The sequence below is a fragment of the Apaloderma vittatum genome, unplaced genomic scaffold, assembly GCF_000703405.1.
Source record: "Apaloderma vittatum isolate BGI_N311 unplaced genomic scaffold, ASM70340v1 scaffold33615, whole genome shotgun sequence".
NCBI lineage: Eukaryota > Metazoa > Chordata > Aves > Trogoniformes > Trogonidae > Apaloderma > Apaloderma vittatum.
The window spans coordinates 1-20,346 of NW_009719591.1; the positions used below are offsets into that span (position 1 = coordinate 1).

Sequence of the window (20,346 nt, forward strand, 5' to 3'; positions counted from 1 at the left end):
TGTCAGGAGCGGCGCGGCCGGGACTCGGGGTACTCGGGGAAGCCGGTGTGCTGGCCCGCCGCGGGGAGAGGGATTGGTGTTGAAACCGTGCCTTGGTTTTTGTTGGTTTTCTGTGTATGTGTTTTGGGGTTTTTTTTGGTTTTACCTTCCTTAGTAGACAGCAGAAGTTTGTTCCTTTTTTTTTTTTTCCCCCGGTGCTTGTTATAGCAGGTCATCAGCATATAGTTCCAGGTTTGTTTTGTAAAAGCAGAAAATTCAGGAAACTGAATAACTTGGTGGTTTTCTGACTGTGAAAAAGGACGAGCTTTTCAACAAATATTTGAGGTGGCATTAGGAGCACGTTGTGCAGTAGCAGCCAAACTGGAGTTCGGTTAGGGACTGAAGTGGGAAGTTGAACAAACAAGGACTTCCCTCAAAGGTTCCCTCGTGTATGACACTAACACGTGATTTTATTTTCCCTAGGTTGTGAAGTTTTTGTTACTTTGTGGCATTTTTTTCTTCCACAAGCGAATTTCAGTGTTGACAGTTCATTTTGCTTCAGCATTAACTTTGTTGCAAAGGTTTAGGCAAAGAGCTGTGTGGTATCTCATCCATTTAAAGAATAATTGTAGTGAGAGGGAGATTTTTTTTTTTAAAGTAAGAAATTCTCTGTGTTAACACACAGTTATGGAAGAACATACTGAGGTACTGCTCAGCTTGCCATGCATCTAACTAGCTTCCAACTCATGACTTCTTAATTTTCCCTTGTGGTGTTACATAATTACATTAGACTTCTCATCCACATTGTGTCCCTGGCCATACTTAAAATCATGTTTAGGAACAATATGAAACTTGATTATTTAAGGTAGGTCGGAGTCTAGTTATTAGAACTCGAGATGGCTTATATACACATGGATGTGTGAATCCTATTGTAACTTTTGTCCACATATGAATTTAAGTATGCAGTCTTTCTACAAAGGGGATTAAAATTGTGGCATTTTATTTTTCCCGAGGTATGACTTCTGGTTTTGTTATGTATCTCTTTCATTTTCCATTTAAATTGCGTAAGGTTTGGATTTTGCACTTGTTTCCCAAGTAACCAAATTGTTGATTTTCAGATTTTGCAAATAGCTTTATTTTCGCCTAAGAGGTTTTGTACTTTCAAGTGTGTATCTCTGTTGAAGTCAGTGTGTTTGGAACCTCATAATCCCTTTCACGAATGCAACACAAAATCAGTAAGTGAATGACCTGTAGTAGTGTTGTGATTGGTGCAATGCTCAAATATGTCAAGGAACAAAATGGTGAAGTTGAACTGCTTGAACCCTACGGTGTGTTTATCAAAGTTTGCTGTTAGAGGTCAGTGGGACTTGTATTTCTTCACTGTGTCAGAGGTGTCTGACTAAGGTGACTTAAGCATTATGGTGTGTGAGATTTCAAAAACATGCAAGTACTTGTAGGTATCTGTGTCTGAATACTTCTTTGGGTTTCCCTCTTCTGTCAAATTTTCACATCTAAGTTCAGAAGAGTAAAATGCTTACAAAGCCTTTGCTATGGTATCTGAAACACTGAGTAGTGTTTAATATTACAGCAGTGCTCTGCACCACTGTGTGCTGAAACATGTGCACATGGATTTTCGGTGGGGAGTGTTCACAGTGACTGATAGATAAGGTTGTAAATGTGTGTCAAAGTGAAATCCTTGGAGTAAGCGCTTTATGATTTGTTAGTATCAGGTCTATTGATTCTGAGCGTGATATTTTGATATTCCATTCCTTAGTTAGATATTCTGATTGAAATCTGTGGTAGGCCATGGTTTTCAAAATCTATTAAAAAGAAATTAAAAACCCCCGTGGATTTAAAACCACAGCGAGATAGCTGCTTCCTGTTCTGCTAGTTCTTGGAGAGCAATTTAAAATGGAATTTGTTCACCAGCTTGTCCAAAGGAAATAGTGAAAATCAGAGTGGCTCTCACAGGGATGCCTCTCCGGTAGGCTGGGTGTATTTCTGACAGTTAGTTTAGTTGATACCATCTATGATCTTGTCCTTTCTGCAGAGTTCTTCACTTTGATTTAAGATGGAATTGTTGAAAAAAGAGAGCACGCTAGGAATTGTGTTGGTTCTTGTATTTAAAAAATCGTTCACTTGCCACAATATTCTGTCCGTATGTATTTCACTGCTAACATGCATTAATATAAGAACAATGAAAGTCGATGCTTCTGAGGTATTTTTTTGTTGTTGCCAATCTTTGCAGTGCCATCTGTAACAGTCAAATTTATTTGAATCGGTTTGGAGGGATGTGCCTTCAGGATCAATGGGATGCTTTGGCAAGATATTTACTTCCATTGCTGTGTACCTGTAGAATAGGTGGTGTTTTCATGTTTTAACTTTATTTCAGGAAAACAGTTTTGTGTTGGCAGCCGTTATTTAGATCCATAATGTAGTTTCAGTGAGGTAGTATTCCAGGTTTTAGGGACAATTAGGTTTTTTTCTGTTTTCACTTGGTTGTGGTGTAGTGCTGTGTGTCCCAGAGAGCAGTGTGAGCAGTTCCTGTCCTCTTTCTGATTGGAACTTTGTTGACCTGTTGCAGGTAGTGCTGGACTGTTTTTATTTTCTAGCTGGAATAAATAAGGGCTATTAGGGGAAGTAGACTATTTGTCAGACTGCAGGAGAGCCTGTGCAGGTGTTATAACAAGCTCTGGGGTCACAGGGCACTTTTTTCTGTATCCCTTGGGAGCAGAATGCAGGTGGAGATGTCTGGAATGGCTGAATATGGATACCAGTACAGCGCTTGCGTTCTGAGGCACAGAGTAGATTTGTCTAAATGTTTCTCCGTAGTATTTAAAAGTGCAGAAGTGCTGCTGGCAAGTGTTTAGTTAATGAAAAAAAGAATGGGCTTGGAATAATTTTCCTTTTCAAAGATGTTTCTCTCTGTGTGTGTGTGTGTGTGTGTACACAATCTCATTATGTTTGTTGCCTACATTTAGATAGTGTTTCTTCCAAAGTGATTTATACATTTGCATCAAATTTCCCAGTCAAGTTCTGTGATGAATGAATAATGAATGCTCTAGATAAAAATCATAATTACTTGTCATTTAGAAAACATCATCTTTCTTTATGCTTAGGTAGGTTTTTTTGTAAGCGTATGTTCACTTCATATAGTACTTATCCAAATGATGTTCTTCAGACTGGTTGTCTTGTAGTTGCAAGTTTTTTTCATAGTTTTTGGGTGATGATTTTTGTGCAGTTTCTGCCAGTTTCATCTTCAGCCAAGTGATTGCTGCTTGTTGTCTCCCATTTACCTAACCAAATGTCACAATACATTAAATGCAGAATCACCTATGAGACAGGAGGTAGAGGTGTAGGGTTGTTCATCCATTCCCTGAGACACAAAAGGTTTTAAACTAGTTAGAAGCATCCAGCACTCAATTAAACATGGTGATGTTTTTCAGAATGGACTTGGGCTATAAATGTTTATGTAATCTGTGTTGGCCTATGGCTGCCTTTGTAGTCTGTCATTTGACTGATTCCTGAATATGTATTTCAGGAGTTGGTGTGTATGCCACTGACTTAAGCATCTCTGTATTTAATGTTTTTTTTGGAATGTTCTTTCTCTGGGTCAGTTATGAGAAATGAATATTTAATCTCATGGCAGATGGATATTGGCCATGTTCTGGCTAATGAAGTGCTGGACGTTTTTGTGCTTTCTTGGACAAGAAGGAATTTCTTTTGCTTTAAGTCCCCCTCCTCATCTCCAATACAAGGTCAATTTATAAATTAGGGTTGGATATTACTTCCTCCAGAAGTTACAGGTCTTCACAGCACTCATAGTTCATCAGATTGGAAACTAAGAGCATGGCAGTGTTCTGAGACAGATTTTGGTCTGTTAATATTTCTAGTAGATTTTTATCAGACTGACAAAAATTGACACCTGGAAATTTAGAGGCTTAAACAGGATCTAGAGTGATAGTTCACTCTATTAAATGGTACCTTAACAAGTCACTCCATACTGTAGGGGGATCCCACTTTGGAGGATGGGAAGATAAGTATTCTGTCAGCTGCTGTCTTGCAAGTAAAGGCTGATGAATGATAATTGCTCCAGCAGTCCCTCCTGTGATCGTTCTTCTTACTGCAGCCACCAACTCCTCTTGCAAACCTCCTCTTGTTTCCCACCCACCGCACTTCCACTGCCCGCAGCTGCTCGGTGCTGCTGTCTTCTGCCTCCTTGGCAGCATGAAGCTAATACTGTTCGTGGTACTTTCGCTGCTTGTCTGGAGGGTATTAAACTGGAGCAATGACACTGATCACAATCTCGCTGCCCTGACTTTGTGGTTTCATGAATAAGTCGCTGAGCAGCGGCAGCAAAGGACTAACTTGGGTCTGCTCATGGAATTGAGGGAGAGTTTTAAAAAGCTTCAGTAGCCAACTCACTGTGGTTAGATGTGCACACTTCCCATCATGGTCAGGGTTGTCATACACCAGTTACAGCTTCTCTGCAAAGTGCATGTGTTGTTCTTTGTTCAGCCAAAGGAGCAAAAAGAAATTTCCAAAGTTGAAACTGAGGTAGTTTGGGACTATTTCTTCTCTTTCTTACTCCATGTTGCTGAGTATTTACTTGCCTCTTCCAAATGACTTGTAATCTTTGATTTAGATATGAATATAGCAAAATTGTATGGGATTTCTTACTCACTTTTCTCCTTTTTTTTTTTTCTTTCCCCCTCCGCTTGTTACCGTTGCCTTAGGCTAAGCCATGACTTCAGGATCTGGGCATGTGGACTCCAAGGCTGAGCTCACTGCTTTGCTTGAGCAATGGGAAAAAGACCATGGCAGCGGGCAAGACATGGTCCCTATCCTTACCAGGTAAGATCTATTAAATAAATCCCTAAATCTGAACTTACTTGGCAGCAACTTCAACCGTGTTTTTGCTCGAGGTTTTTACACGCTTGATTGCATGTTGGTAATTCATTTTCTTGTCTGGAAGTTGAATGAAAAATGTGGTATTTAAATACAGACAATTTTTGGTAATAAATACATATCACAAAGATCTTACACATGCTGAATTTTGCTCTCTGAAATAGTAGAAGCCAGGGTACTCATTAAATAGTTGTGAAGTAGCTTTGATATCTTCACCTGCAGCTTATAAAACATAGATCAAGGTTGAAAGCTATGAGAATGTTGTTCCATCAGAGTGGCGGTGTGGGTTTTGTGATTGTAGTAGTATTGGTCAGATCAAATAAAAGGATGAGAGTGACCCGTTGGATAAATCAAGAGCATTATATTGAAAATCTTATTGATGCTTGTAGGGTATGTTTAAAGTGAAATTTTAAAACTTGATTAAATTTTTTAAAACTTGATGATGATTGACTGGCATTGTGTTGCATGGGTGAGGAAAATACTGGAGCAATAAATTATTTTTAGGGGATGTGTAGGTACTAGGAACACCATCATCTATTACAATAGAAACATTTGAATTATCAATTGCATTTGTGGTTTCTCAAGCCAGGCTTTGCTTGGGGAAACTGTTACTCTTGCTTTGCAGGAGATTTACAGAAATTCCACCCAGTTCCTCCTCAGGACACTGCTGGCAGACCCGTGGCCTGCCCAGCGTGTGCAGAGGGACTTAACTGCACTTGTATATTAAGAGTGATCCAGGTTTCTGTATACTGCGCTGTTCTGTGTTGTGGGGTCAGACAAGTCGGTGCAAGATTCTGAGCTGGCACTGGGTGAAACCGACTGGATCCCGGTGGAGCTTCTTTGCGCAGATCTGTGCCCTGCCTTACCTAGTGGGCACAGATTTTCTGCTGTTCTCACTGTGTTTTAAAAATAGCAGCACAGAAGAGAAGGTGAGCAGTAGAAACCTGGTCCTAAGCACTTGAAAATGAGTAGGTCTTTTGAAAATAATTTTTTGTGTATCTTTGTGTTGTCTGATTTGTGGCTTGAAGGAAGCATGTATGCTAGTTCAAGGCTTTTTCTTGCAGGCATAAACAGCAGAAATTTATTATATTCTCAGAAACATTAAGACATTTGAATTAAACATGTCTTTTCTTGTGTTTATAGCAGTTTGGCACTTCTTGCTCCCCCTCAGCTCCTAGAGTTCCTTACGGTATTTATGCCCAGACAATTCTGATAACTCTCAGTCCTCCCAAGGCTTCTGTGTAGCAGGCAGGTGGTTATGGATGGTGAAAGCTTGGGTATTTTGGCTTTAGTGGCATTAGAGATTTATTTAAGGTAGATAGCAAAGGGGTCTACTAGCTCTGGCAGAAGTTGGGTTTACAGTGCTTCAGGTAGCAAAGAAGGCCATGGGTGTGTTTGGAGTAGAAAGTTTTAGGTACAGCAGCGTAGATTTAGAAGATTTTGCTGGAAGAGGTGGTAGGAATCCCGACCACCTGGAGCTTGCTGATGCCCTGAGGCAGAGAAGTGCCCTTGCATATTGTTGTGGACTTAGGACAGAGGAAGCTGTGGTCGTGCTTGTTGGTGAGTGACGTTTTTCTATTTCCTTCCGCCTTCTGAGCTAAATAGAAGAAAACCTCCCTGTGTGAGTGGGGGTCCATTAAAGGTGATGCCAAGGCAGCACATGTGAGAGTGCAGCAGTGAGTATTTCAACAGTGATATGACAAAAACCAGCAACAGTGTGCTTTGTAGGCCACAGCTGAATTGTCACTTCCAAATAAGCTAGTTTTCTGGATTTTTTTTCAGAGCATCAGAAGGTGTGAGTTGAAGAATTTGCTTTGAAAGCATGTTAGCAAACAACAGATATTCAATATATATGATTTTTCAAAATATTGTTAATTGGAATTATCCTGCAAGAGCGTTAGTTCATAGTCTGGATGCAAGTCATGTCCAGCCATTCTGGCAATTCCTATGAGTCAGATTGTTCACTGCATCCCAAGACCCTCCTTCATTAAAGTAGTAAATTAGCAGCTTGACATCATACTTCACAAACCAAATGTGTGGTGGTGTGAGATCCTAGAGCATCTTGCTGTTTCAGTCTGTTGTAAAAGCTCAAGTTGGTCTTTAATGGCCCATGACGGCAGGACAGTGTTAGGATGGCTTTATATTATGTATGGCGTCTGGATCACTGGGAGTTGGGTCTTGTGGAGTTGACACACTTTTAGGTATAGCACTGCTCCTTCCTTCCCCACGCCAAAAGAGAGCTCAGTGTGTGGCAAATGAAAATCAGAATCTGACTAATTCTCCAAAGATTATGGCAAAGACAAGTTGTAAAGGGGAAAAAAAAATTAGAAGTGAGGGGAAGAACTGCTAACCCTATGTAAAACCTAGATCTTGTCTGCAAACTCTGAGGTGGCTGGTGAACTGGTACAATGCCAAGTGAACAAAGAAAATCTCAAAACCTAAGTAAAACTTCAGTGGTTTTGTGATTTTTTTTTTTTTAATTTTTATTTTTTTTTTTAAACCCCTGTGTGTACCATGTGCCTGTGTTATGAGGCAGGAATTAGCTTTGTTAGTTATTTGACTCTCCTGTTGCTTCAGCTGAGAGTTGACAAAGCTGTTGATCTGGATAGATTCACCCAAGTCACTTCACAAACCACCTTTATGTGTGTTAGTTAAAAGAAGGGCATCGTAAGCAAGATTGACTTTGTTTTGAAAGTTGATTTTAAAGAGGCAATGCTTTTTTGTTTTGGTCAAACGATTGTGGCTAATTGTCTCAGAAAACACTGTAATTGGTGATTCACGTGCCTGTTTCATCTGGGCTGTGATAATGCTGTCATCCCTGAAACCATTCGGCAGCTTCAGCTGGCACGCTGTTTGGCTGCCTACCTAAACAGGATGAGAATGTTACGCTTGCTTTCCATGCTACTTGTTTGTCCTTTCTGGCACATAATCAAAATGCTGATTATCACCCAAAAAGACCTGACAAGACTAGGGTGCAGCTTCTCAACTCTGCGTTTGTCCCAGTTGACTGTCAGCAGGCACCCCTCAGTCTGTTTGTTCTCACGGAAAAATTAAAGAGCTGGCAGTGGAGTATTTAAGTAACTTGCTTTTGCCAGAAATTCATGAGAGCTCAAGCTGTGCCACCTGTTAGCAAGGGACACAATTTGTGTCTCTTCACATTCAGGCTTACAAAAAGTAAATATTAGAATGCCATAGGATAAACAGTTTGCTGAAAGGTAATTGTCACATCAGAGACAAGCAGCAAAGTTCTCTGCTCGTTCCTGATGAGCTAATTTGCTGTGCCTACGGTCTGGGCAGGCTTTATAATGTCATCCTCTGTCATACTGGCAAGTGTGGTTCAGAGAGGCAGGACTAAGTACATTTTTGCCTTTTTAATTGTCCCTGGAAACACAGGGTATTTTCTGGAAAGTTACAGGAATGGAGTAAGGGATATCTCCTGCGAAAGACAAATATTTTTGCAGGGATTACTGCAGCTTTCTAGCAGTTTTCCCTCCCCTATGATAAACTCTGCCTGTATCGCTACCCTGAGGTATTAAGATCTCTTTTGAAAATGGTCTGCTGCGCATCCATTCAGCACCCCACTCTAGACCTCAAGTAGAGGGGACAGAATGGGGAAATAATATTCAATTTGCTAATATTTTTTGACTACTGCTCTTGATTTCACCTCAAACTGTATAGATTTCTACTGTAACACTTCCTGGAGAAAGACATGGGGTTATTTATTGCTTGACCATGGGATAATCCTCTTCTTGATTTTGTTTAAATAAAAATAACAATTCATTCCCTTACTGCTCATTCTGAATGAAGAAGGACATTCTTGTATCTGCTGAGGCTGCTTCTCAGTGCAGGAGAAGGCACAGTTTCAAAACAACCTGCAATTATTTTCTGATGTGGAGGAGCACTTACGTTTTTTGAAGATCTGTGAATGGGGGAGCTGGCTAAGTTTCTCCTTGTCTTGTCCATTGCAGTAACTGACACATGCTAAAAAGCTGAGCTTTGATGGAGCTGAAGGAATAAGCCAGATAGAGATTACACAACACTTTAGTAATATTGTGTGATAATAAAAGACTTTAGTAAAACTTAATATGCCAAATAACCAAAAATTGTGTAAGCAGTTTGAGCAGCTGCTCCTGTACACACACTAGATAGGAAGGAGGACTAAGTCACCTGTTCAGGACTTACTTTACTGCAAAAGAAAGTCTATGTGATGACGGGAAGTGCTACTCAAGCCCTTTATTTACTCTAGTTCTCTACAGTGTGTGTTATAGAGCATCACTAGGATTCTAACAGGACTAAATGAAGAGTGTTGGTCCCTCCAGAGTGTCGTGCTTGTGCATCATTGGGGTGTATATGTGGATTTGACTGTTCTGGAGTGCAGTGCAGGGGATGAGATGTCAGAGGCAAGTCGCTTTTCTCACCACTCTGTGAACAGTCTGAAACCCTCTGGTGGCACTGAATATTGTTGAAATGAAAGTTGATGAGCTGTTCTGTAGTATTTTGACAGATAGGCTGTTGTGAGGAGCTGTGCACTAGAAGATCAAGTGTGAATTCTGTTCATTTGATGTCATTCCTTCTGCAGAATGTCTGAGCTGATTGAGAAAGAGACTGAAGAGTACCGCAAAGGGGATCCAGACCCTTTTGATGACCGACATCCAGGTAAGATGTCTTGAAAAGCTTTGGCAGCACCAACTCTGACACAACAGATACCTGGTAATTCATATTGAAGATTAAGCAGTTTTTAGTGTGAATGTGCCCACTGCTGATCAAGGCCTGACACTGCTTTTGCACTGGCTAATTATGCTCTGTGGTGCTGGCATCTGGCAGTTTTGATGTTTGCTGCAAGATTTTGAGGCCCTGGGTAGAGTTCCAGAAGAGTGTTTGAGAGGCTGATTTATGACATAAGGGTATGATCATGTTAACAAGTAGCTGATGTGAAGCAGTAGATGTTAGCTGGACAGAGAAAGTAGTCTGTCTCAGATTATTGTGAATTTGCTGTTGGGTAAGTGCAGCGCTTATAGAAATGTTACATACACCACTGATGTTTTTTATCTTGGATGTTGTTTTTGGTTTTGTTTGTTTAAGATTAATTATATCCAAGTTACTGGAACAGTTTGCCTGGCATCTGCATCTTCACTGTCTACAAACAATAGTAGTCCAATACTACTGGGTTGCTAAAATGTGTTGTGCTTTGACTACTAGGCATTCCAGGAAGGTAATACCTACTAGAAGAAAATGTTAAGTTGGTGAATAATTCGTATGGTTTCCGATGTAATTTTTCCTCTGAGAAAGGTCCTGCTAACTAGAGTATTTCACAATCAGTTTGAAGATAGCAGTTCAATATTAATCTGAGGTAGGTAGATAAGTCTTTTCCTGTTTCTCTCGCAGGTCGAGCAGACCCGGAGTGCATGCTTGGCCACTTACTGAGGATACTTTTCAAGAACGATGATTTCATGAACGCGGTAGGTTTGCTCTGAGAGCTGCATCTGTCAATTCCTGACACCTTCTAATGGTTTTTGTTTACTCTGTACTGGTTGACCTCAGTACTTGTTTGGTATTTGTTTTACTGATGTGGGACTATCTCTTCTGTAGCAGTGGTTTTTAAAATGGATTTAAGGGCGACTCATTTCCCACTGTTAAAGTGACTCAAGAAAAGGGAGTTCATGAGCTGTTCAAGACTGCTGGAATATGTATAGTAACAATTGAATTAGTTCTTCTCAAGCTTTATCAGTTAATTTAAAGAAAATGTATCTCTTCTAATACAAGTTTGTAAGCATAATTCATTTCTGTAATGGAAATAAATACTACTCCTTCCAATGACTTTTCTCTGGGTGCTTGGAAATGCTGGACTGCCTGTAGGAGCAGAGGAGTAAGTCAGCTCTAAAAGACTCAGTCAGAAAATTAGGAGGCCAGAGCATGGTTTTCTTTTGGCATTACTGTACTCTAACATGAGTTAATAGCTAGAATTGCTGTAAGGATTCTGACAGATTGCCTGCTTGTAGCTTCCTGTCTTACACTGCAAGCAATAAGCAAACACAGATGCCATTAAACGTGCAATTTCTTACGTTAATTTTTTAGCTATTACTTTTTCATGTTTATGCTTTCTGAACTGCAATTTTTTTATACCTTTATCTTCACAAATCAGTTCAAGATAGATGTTTAGTCAGTGAACGGCAGATCAGAGGGGAATTCTCTTTCTCTGGGAAGTAATTCCAACTTCTAGGGTACTGGAGGGCACAGGGTAAAGGCTCAGTCATCTTGAGATCCAGGGCTTACTGACGTTTCTCACTTGATCGTTCTGCTGCTGTGGGAGTTGTAAGGCTTTCACTGCAAACGTTTTGGTCAGAGTTGAATTTCAAACCAATGCTATTCCTGATCTCCTCTAGCTAGTGAACGCTTACGTGATGACAAGCAGGGAACCTCCGTTAAACACTGCTGCCTGTCGACTTCTTCTGGATATCATGCCGGGACTGGAAACAGCTGTTGTCTTTCAGGAAAAGGTATCGTCTGTACTAAGACTTGGTGTATTTTCCTGTGGTGCTTTCCATAGGACAAACCAGTAAAAAGCCATATTGAAATGGTGTCTCTGGGAGACAGTCTGTTCAGTCTTATAAATGATCTGAGGCTTTTCAATCTTGACTTGTTCAGCTGATCAGATCTGGGGTATTATGCAGCTTTTAAGGTATAACAGGACAGATTAAAACAGAGGAGCTGGAACTTCATGGAATGCTTTGGGAAATGTTATAATTTGAATTGTTATTTTATAGGCCTGTGAATGGAGCAGGCTGGGTGGAACCTGAAGACTTGCTGTAGGTGTCTTTCCCAGTAATCCCTGGCTACGGCAAAGTGATAGCACTATTAGAGCTCACTGATAAGCGAGTCATACTTTAACTGAGCAGTCTAAAATCCACATGCTTTGTGGGGATTATCTGGAACTGTGATGGACAGCTGAATCAGACTTGTATATGTTGACAAGTGTGGTTTTCCAAAGGAATGCAAAAAGACTTGAAAGTGAGGAGAAAGTCAATTTCAGTCCTGAGTCACGGTTTCCTCATCTGTGAAAATTAATGTAATGTATTAATTGAAGTTTGGAAATCAGGTAGTGCTTTATATAAAGTTCTAAATTAATTTCTTCACCATTGGAAATATGAATGAGCTGTAAAGCATGATAAAAGGAACAAATAATGTGCTCCCTTTCTGAAAGATTGAATATAATTTGAGATCTTTTGTGGTCTCTCCAAAGGCTAAAACTGTGAGACTTTGATTCAAAAAAACTAAAGGAAAACAATCATTCCCTATCTGTGGATATAGCTTTTTCCAGAGACCGAATCTCTCTCTGAACTGAAATAGAATTTTTAACTTAAGGTTTGCACTTAAGGATTTCTTTTCTTTCTTTTGACCTGAGAGCTGTAGAGTTACGTTAGGGCACTGTGGGTGGCTGACGCCCGAGGCTCTGCTCTGGTCACACTGGCCCTCTGGTGGCCACCGTCTTCCACAGAGTATCGGGTTCAAGGTGTTACTAGTAACATAAGAGTGTGTGAATAATAATGCAGTTTTCTTTAAATGCGTAACAGGCAACTCTTCAAAGATCTGTAAGCTGAGAATTCCTCATTGAAGTGTGTGTCCATTTGTTATGACTTTGAACTGATCTTTTATTGTATTGTATCTGTGATTCAAATTATATGTAAGATTCCTGTTGCAGTAATGATGTGGTGTTGTATGGTGTTTCAAAGTAGAGATTTAGAGCATAAAAATTAATCTTTTCATTCTAAGCCATTGTCTTTAGTTGGCTGGTTTAATACGTAATTAACAGTTATCCAGCCTTGTCAAGAAAAGTTGCCTGGCAGGCTGTGTTCAAACACTGCTGATTTTGTTACTACTAAAAATATTAATCATATTTAATGCTAAGATTCTCTTCTCTAAATGTTATGGATTTTTGACTGTGTTGAGAATTGCTACTTTTGATAGTGAGTACTTGATAATGTTAAGACTTCCTCTGGCACCAGGTAGGTTCCTTATTTAAGTGACTTTTCAGTTTAGCCCTAGTAGTCTTATGCAGCTTAAAATACTAGTTTCTCTTTTTTCTGTTGCAGATATTTTTTGATACATTACATGATTGGTAGGGAATCTAGTCTGGTCATTACTAGAGATAGGGAGAATTGTAACCAACAGATACTTTCACTGGGACTGAGGAGTTAAACCTGAAATATAACTGTTGGAACTGCTTTCTTACTTTCTTCATTCTAGGAAGGCATAGTTGAAAATCTCTTTAAGTGGGCGCGAGAGGCTGATCAGCCACTAAGGACGTATGCAACAGGGCTCTTAGGAGGAGCTATGGAAAACCAAGATATTGCTGCAAATTACAGGGACGAGAACTCACAATTGGTAATGATCTCTCCATCACTTTGCTTTTTTAGATGGCACATACCTTTACTACTTTTTTTAATTACTATTTGTGTGGACCTCGCATTTATGAGTTAGTGTATGGGTCTCACAGTGGTTGTAATAATACCTGTTAGAGTCAGTAGCTCATGCTTTCCATCCTTTCCTGACAGTGCATTTGCTGAAGCTGGGGCATGTGGCCTGATTATTCTGTAGCACCAGTTGGGTTAAAAATGCCACTGGAAACCGGAGAGGGCAAATACTGTACTTTGTAATGGGACTTGCCTTTGTAGCTTCCTTAAAGAAAAAATTTCAGAATTTTTGCATTTGTAACTATCACATCGTGGTTTATGTACTGGACAGGGATTTTAAAATGAAAGGTGAATCAACATGGATACAACTTCATATGAAATTGCAGTCACTTCTATTCTAAACTGGTCACCAATTTAGAGTTGATTCTGCATGGTATTATTAGCAATTGAAATGACTTTCGAAAGAAGGTAGGATAAACAGATTTGTCTCCCAGGACTGCATGCTGTGTGTTGAAGCATAGGTGAATTCTAATTCTTACCCAGGCAATGCCTTTAAAAGAAAAAGTGTGGTGTTTGGTTTTGTGGAACTGCAATTTATCAGAGCTGCTGCTTTGAAAGGGAACGTTGCCTTTACCCCAGGCTAGGCAGAGGTGGTGGAAGGATGGTGCAAGCTGGTAAGTGGTTCTCTTAGCACCCAGAGAGCTCATTTGCTCTTGTCCGCTTTCAAGCTACTTCCCTTTCATGCATGAGACTAGGTGCTGATATTTTAGATTGAAAGCAACTGTAGCCAAAAGGATTGAAGTTTTCTTCTTCGCTTTGAAATTACTGTTTCCTCTGGGCAAATGTGCACCACTGCATACGTCATGCTGTGGAGTTAGTTGTGTGATAAGAACAAAAAATACAGGTGATGTGAGTTGCATGACCAAAGCAAGAAGTGTGTTCTCAAGCATGATTCTTTTCTGAAACAGGTGGCTTTGGTGCTTCGACGGCTACGAGAGTTACAGGTTACTGAAATGACTACAAAGCAAGAAAACAAGCGTCCCAGTCCACGGAAAGTGCCATCAGATCCTCTGCTGCCTCTGGATGAAGAGGCTGTGGATATGGATTATGGGGAGATGGCAGTAGATGGGGAGCAAGAGGAAGTTCCTGGTGACATGGAGATCTCCTTTCATCTTGATTCAAGTCACAAGACCAGTAGCAGAGTGAATTCCGCTACAAAGCTAGATGATGGGGGACTGAGAAAAAGCAAATCAGGGAAACAGCATGAAAGAGACGGCTTCCGGAAGGCCAAGCAAAAGCTGGGCTTCTCCACTTCAGAACCAGAGCGGATGTTTGTTGAACTGTCCAACAGCAGCTGGTCAGAAATGTCTCCATGGGTGATTGGCACTAATTACACACTTTACCCCTTGACTCCCGCCATAGAGCAGAGGCTAATTCTTCAGTACCTGACTCCTTTAGGGGAGTACCAAGAGGTGAGCATATGAAGGTGGGAGAAAACGCTCAGTGCTTGGATTCTCCTGAAAAAACTGAGTGGTATTGTGGGGAAAAACGTAAAACCGTTAGATTGCACTCCGACATTTCCCGATGTGATTAGGATCAGTAGGCTTTCCTGAGTTGCTGGTGACTTTCAAATTGATGAAGTCATTAGTTTGAGTATTACTTGGTAGGTAGTACTCAAATCTTGAGTCTAGCAGGTGTGTGGTCTAGTAGTTGGAACATGTCAATAGGAATTTTATTCCTGATTTCTGTTAAATTTGATGATTGTTTACATGACTCAGGGCAGGTCACTTTGTTTGAAATACAAACATTTTTCCTGTTTCCTCTGTGAGGTGTGATAGATGCCCAGAATTAAAAGTCTCAGGAGAGAATAAACTTGAAATCCTAAACAAATTGGTTTGTATAACCTCTGCAGTAGTTCTGATGAGGAATGGCAGTGCCCATGTTTTGCAAATGCTTTTGTGAGCTTTTGTTTTTACTTACATGACAAAGTAGTTGGATAGTGTGAGATTTACCAAAGTGTGTTTTGGTTGGTTTTTTGTTGGTTTTTTTTAAGCCATAAAACTCAAGTTAGTAGAAGTCTACAGGCCAGCTTTATTTCTGTCTAGTATTTTTTTAGGTGGTTTAACTTAAAGTAGGACAAAGCAACACAGTTTTACTTTGCGATACACTTCGTGTGTGTGCACGTGTGTGCCTTGCTTCTGTGAGAGCCAAAGAAACCGTTATCCCTCTAATACCCTGCATGCTGACTGGATCATTTTATATGCCAGCAATAATAGGATATAAAAATAGGAATTAATACTATAAAGCTGTTACACAAAGAATTATGCAAAAGGTTGTGGTTTGTTGCCCTGCTCTGCTGTTTTTTCTGTTCAGTTTTTGGGTAGTTGTCTTTGCACAGATGGAAAGTGGAACCTATCGCCAGGGTGGTATCTGTGTGGACTTGCAATAGATGCACTTGGAGAGAGTCTTTAAGATTTCCATGTCACAGCTGTCCTGCACCTTGCTGCAGTCAGCAGATGTATTATAAGAGGTCTGTTAACCTTTGTTGCTTCCTATGGATGGAGCTGGTTACCACTGACCTCTCGTAACAGGTACCTGCCAATAGGGGAAAACTGGGGGTTTGAGAGAGTAAAAGCCAAAACAGACCTTGTCTTTCCCGTGAAACATTCAACTAGTCTCCTGTTTTTATTTTTCTCAGCTACTACCGATCTTTATGCAACTGGGATCAAGGGAGCTGATGATGTACTACATTGACTTGAAGCGAACCAATGATGTGCTGCTCACTTTTGAAGCCCTTAAGGTAAATTACTTTCATAATGTATAAAATGTGCCATAAACACTGAAAAGGCTTTGAATATGTGGTCTGCATGTGTCAAAGCCAAATACTCACCTTCTTCAGGCCTGTGTATCTTGCAGCGTTCCCTGGGATTGGAATGGGTTTTCACTTAACTTGAATGAATTGCAGTTTTGTTCTTATATTCAAGTGGGTTTTTTTTTTTAAAAAGGGGGAGGAGGGTAAAAAGATTTAATTGTGCAGGAAGTGCTGTTAATTTCACCTGCCATCTGCCTATCTGAAGATTATTACAATTCCTTTTTCTGTCAAATGCTTGTGTTCCTGCTGCCCTTAGATGGCATTCAGTTGTCATCTCAAGGGACATTTGTGAGGGGTAAGAGGTGTTAAGCATCTTACTCTCAGAAGCCCCAGCATGACACCTCTGAGCTTAATGTTTGAAATAACCATAGTTCTGTGTCAGTATCAGCCCCCCAAGATACAAGCCACACAACCTTCTTCAAGCCAAACCTGCAGTGGAGCAGCACAATTTATGGGTGTTTTTATGTGTTCTTTATTTCCCTATTTCACAGTAACTTTTCTGATCCTCCAGTTCATCTTTCTCCCTGTTTCATTGTCATTAGTGTGAGAATTTATTTCCAAAGATACCTCCATTGGGACTGGGGTGGGGTTTACAGTGATTCTTACTGTTACTTGTTAAGGTGTTGAGAATACAGAAAAGGAGCATATAATAAACTTCAGGGCAGCTGCAGACTTCCACCTTAACAATAGCCTTTAAATTTCATTTTGTAAAATTCTTATTGTCAGCAATGTGGCATATACAAAGGATGAATGCAAATTTAAATATTTCTGGGTGATAATAGAAAGCAAGTTAATATGAAAAGGATAAGAAGACTGAAGGTGGCCTGTTGGATAATTTTTGAGCTGCTCTACTCTTCTAGTATTTCTTTTGCAAGATGCATAAAACAGTGATAGTGCCTTTTTTTGCCTGTGTCAGTGGGATAAATACTACATTCTGCAGTTAAATGTAATGGGAGAAGGAAGCAAGTGGACAAAGCAGAGGGTGCTGGTTTTTTATTTCTGCTGTCTGTTTTTCTGTGGGGCAGGGGATGGAGTTGATGACAGTTTGAAGAATTCCAGTCTAATCTTTTATCCTTCTTTAGCATTTGGCATCGCTGCTGCTGCACAACAAGTTTGCGACGGAGTTTGTTGCTCATGGAGGAGTGCAAAAGTTGCTGGAGATTCCTCGTCCTTCTATGGCAGCAACAGGGGTCTCCATGTGCTTGTATTATTTGTCTTACAATCAAGATGCCATGGAGAGGGTAAGAGGCTTTTTTTTTTACTGTAACTGCAGTGATTTTCTTAATTTCTTGGTGTTTCTACCTATGTTTAAACAGTGAATAAACATCTTCTAAACGGGAAAGTAAATTTTTATAGAAGGCTTTGGTATGTGCAGAGGCAATAGGAAGTACATAAACAAATGCATATTTCGAGTGCTTTGTTTCAAGGGTGTAAATTTCAGTTTCTAAGGAAAAAAATGAAGACCTCTCTCTTGTCAGCAGTGTTTCAATACTTTCATCTTTCATCACCCTCTTCATCCTATTATTCCCTCTTTTCTTCGTTAAAAAAAAAAAAAGGAAAAACTCCTCCATTCTCATTTGTCTTTCCCATCTGTTCAGTGGACAGATACGTGAGATTGTTTTTTTCATGCTCAGTCTCAGCATGGAGAGCTTCAGCATTAAACAGTACCTCAGCTTCCACACAGCAGCACGGCTTCTGTGGTGGTGGTAAGAGTGCAGCATTGTTCAGAAAATCAAATTAAATGACATTAAGTCTTCTCTGTGGCCTGAGCCTATAAATTTGTAAAACAGCTGATAATGAAGGTAAAGTCCCTCGCCTCGTATTTTAACATAGGAAAAAATTCTTATGAGAAATCTTCCTTTCCGTTCAGTAGTGTTCCTTCAGCAAGCATACCTTCAGACAGGTTGATAGGAAAGTCCACCCTTAAATTTTGGATTCCTAGATACTTTAAACAGCGATTCTATTTCCTATTTTATTTTTTTTTGTACTGGCAGCAGCATGTGTGTGCTAAGCCACTTCTATGACTTGATCCAGTTTATTCTAAAGTTGCTACCATGTGGGGAAAAAAAGAAGGGGAAAAAAATACTAACTTTCTGCTTGTGAGCATTACTACTGCATAGGGGAGCATCTTGCTCTAGGATTCATTAAAAACAACTGGAGTGTTGTAAAGTTAAACCTTCCAGCTCTGTTCTGTTTCCAGTGATGGCTTTCGATTTCTGACGTGTCCCTAGTGTTGTCTAACTTTTTATTTTTTTTTGCTTTTAGCTGAAAATGGAAGCAGTTAAACTAGTAGCTTACATTTCTGCTTATTCTTTCCTAGTTTTTGATGCTGTCTGAACGTGTGTTATGATCTAACATGTTTCATGCTGCTGAGCACAGAGCAACTGGGTTGGTAGCTGTTGTTTAAGATTGTATCTTATGAATTCTGCTGCTATTTGTGTTCTGCAGCATTTTGTATGAGCAAATTCAAAAACCATTTGGTAATCACAGTTGATCAGGTCTATCTGTGCCCTGTATTTCATCTCCCTTATGAAGACAAGAATGATGAAATGGGAATAATGTTCCCTCTACTTTTTTTGTCTGTTATGTCAGAAAGGTGAACCCTGGCTGCGTAAGACCTGCACGAATCTGAGAGAAGAAAAAGACCAACTCAGTTGTCTGTTACCAGAGAAGGTTGAGCTTTAGATTTGCATTTGACGATTCTTGCAGTTCTCCTAGACTTCAGTACTACCAGAGTTTGCTAGAACTTTAACACGATGTGTGATATGGTTACACTGAGAAGAATTTTTGGTTTTTTGGTGTAATCATGTCTTCCTTCTCTGCCTTCAGTGAAACATTCTTTGGATAGCTTGAAGTGATAAGGAGAAAGACTTGCTGGAGTTATACTGCACTAAGACTGCTGTATTTATTGTGTTCAGGAATAGACTGATTGCTAGTCCTACATCGCCACATCATAACCTCTCTTGGTCTCAGAGTGGCTTTCTTTTACTGGCCTGGAAACAAGACATTTTATTTCATGTCTCGGATGTCCCAAGTCAAGCTGGAAGTAACTGGTGTTTGTCATCTCTTTGCGCCTCAAAGAACGCTCGTTTTCTTTGAGCAAGTTCTCTTATGTAATCTACAGTTCTCAGGAATGTTCTTTTGCTTTCTAGGTGTGCATGCACCCCCATAACGTGCTTTCAGATGTGGTAAACTACACCTTATGGCTAATGGAGTGCTCTCACGCCTCGGGCTGCTGCCATGCTACCATGTTCTTCTCCATTTGCTTCTCCTTCCGTGCTGTCCTGGAGCTCTTTGACAGGCATGATGGCCTTCGACGCCTGGTTAACCTGGTAAGTCTTGAAGTTTTATGTAGTGAGCAGGGTTTTAGTGTCAGGTTTTGCCCCCTTTACAGAGCAACTGTGGAGAGTTCTACTCTTTGATTTTGCTTGGGTTCTTTTTCCTCCTCCGCTTCCAAGAGATTAAGAGGCAGGGTGAGTTTTCTAAGCAACATACACATGGATTCCTTTCTTATTTTTCTTATTCTGATTATATGATTATTGTTCAGAGACTTCTACCGTTTGAGAGCTTTTTTGATGCAACTGCTCCACCACGCACTACTTAAACAGTGGCGGCTTAGTGCTAGTTCAAATATTTCTTTGCCATTCCACATACATTCGTGGTATTGTCATGCACTTCTTTACACACAGACAAATCCAGCCTTGTTCCAGGAGAGGCACGACTGTGTCGATGCTGTGGTAACTGCAGTACCTTATGAGCACAAACTATACTGTTTATGTGCAAAAGCTGGTAGGTCTGCATGGTATCGCTGTGCAGTGCAGACAGCTTGGGGTGTATCTGACTTGAGGACGTCAACGCTGCAGGGTGTAAGCCCGCTTTGTGTTGGTGTAGTATAATGCCTCACAGTAGTAGGTACAGCACTGCCTCCAGATCTTCACAGATGTAACTTCTGGATTCCTTCATAGGTAGTAAAGGAGGGGGAATGGTTCTCTTTAGACTTACTGTTTATCCATGCACAGCGTTTTCTGTTCAGACGGCTTTTGTCAGCTCTTGGGCTATGCTTGTATGTCTTGTATAGCAAAGTAAGTTTGTTTGGATTTAGTAAAAGTACGGCTGAGGATTGTAAGTGCTTTTTTTCCTGAAGAGTGAGCTGATGAAACTTTTTTCTCCGCCCCC

General features: G+C 40.3%; 1 protein-coding gene across 1 annotated transcript in view; it reads left to right on the top strand.

Annotated features, from left to right (window-relative positions):
* Positions 1 to 4,721: 4,721 nt before the first annotated feature.
* The window catches only part of VPRBP (Vpr (HIV-1) binding protein), a 46,549-nt gene continuing 30,924 nt past the window's right edge, over positions 4,722 to 20,346 (top strand). The window contains exons 1-9 of the mRNA XM_009870684.1: positions 4,722 to 4,833; positions 9,467 to 9,543; positions 10,273 to 10,346; positions 11,271 to 11,384; positions 13,132 to 13,269; positions 14,267 to 14,770; positions 15,997 to 16,098; positions 17,253 to 17,411; positions 19,323 to 19,502. Of these exons, the coding sequence (XP_009868986.1) occupies positions 4,724 to 4,833; positions 9,467 to 9,543; positions 10,273 to 10,346; positions 11,271 to 11,384; positions 13,132 to 13,269; positions 14,267 to 14,770; positions 15,997 to 16,098; positions 17,253 to 17,411; positions 19,323 to 19,502 (1,458 nt within the window). The 5' untranslated portion in view covers positions 4,722 to 4,723. The remainder of the gene's footprint in view (positions 4,834 to 9,466; positions 9,544 to 10,272; positions 10,347 to 11,270; positions 11,385 to 13,131; positions 13,270 to 14,266; positions 14,771 to 15,996; positions 16,099 to 17,252; positions 17,412 to 19,322; positions 19,503 to 20,346) is intronic.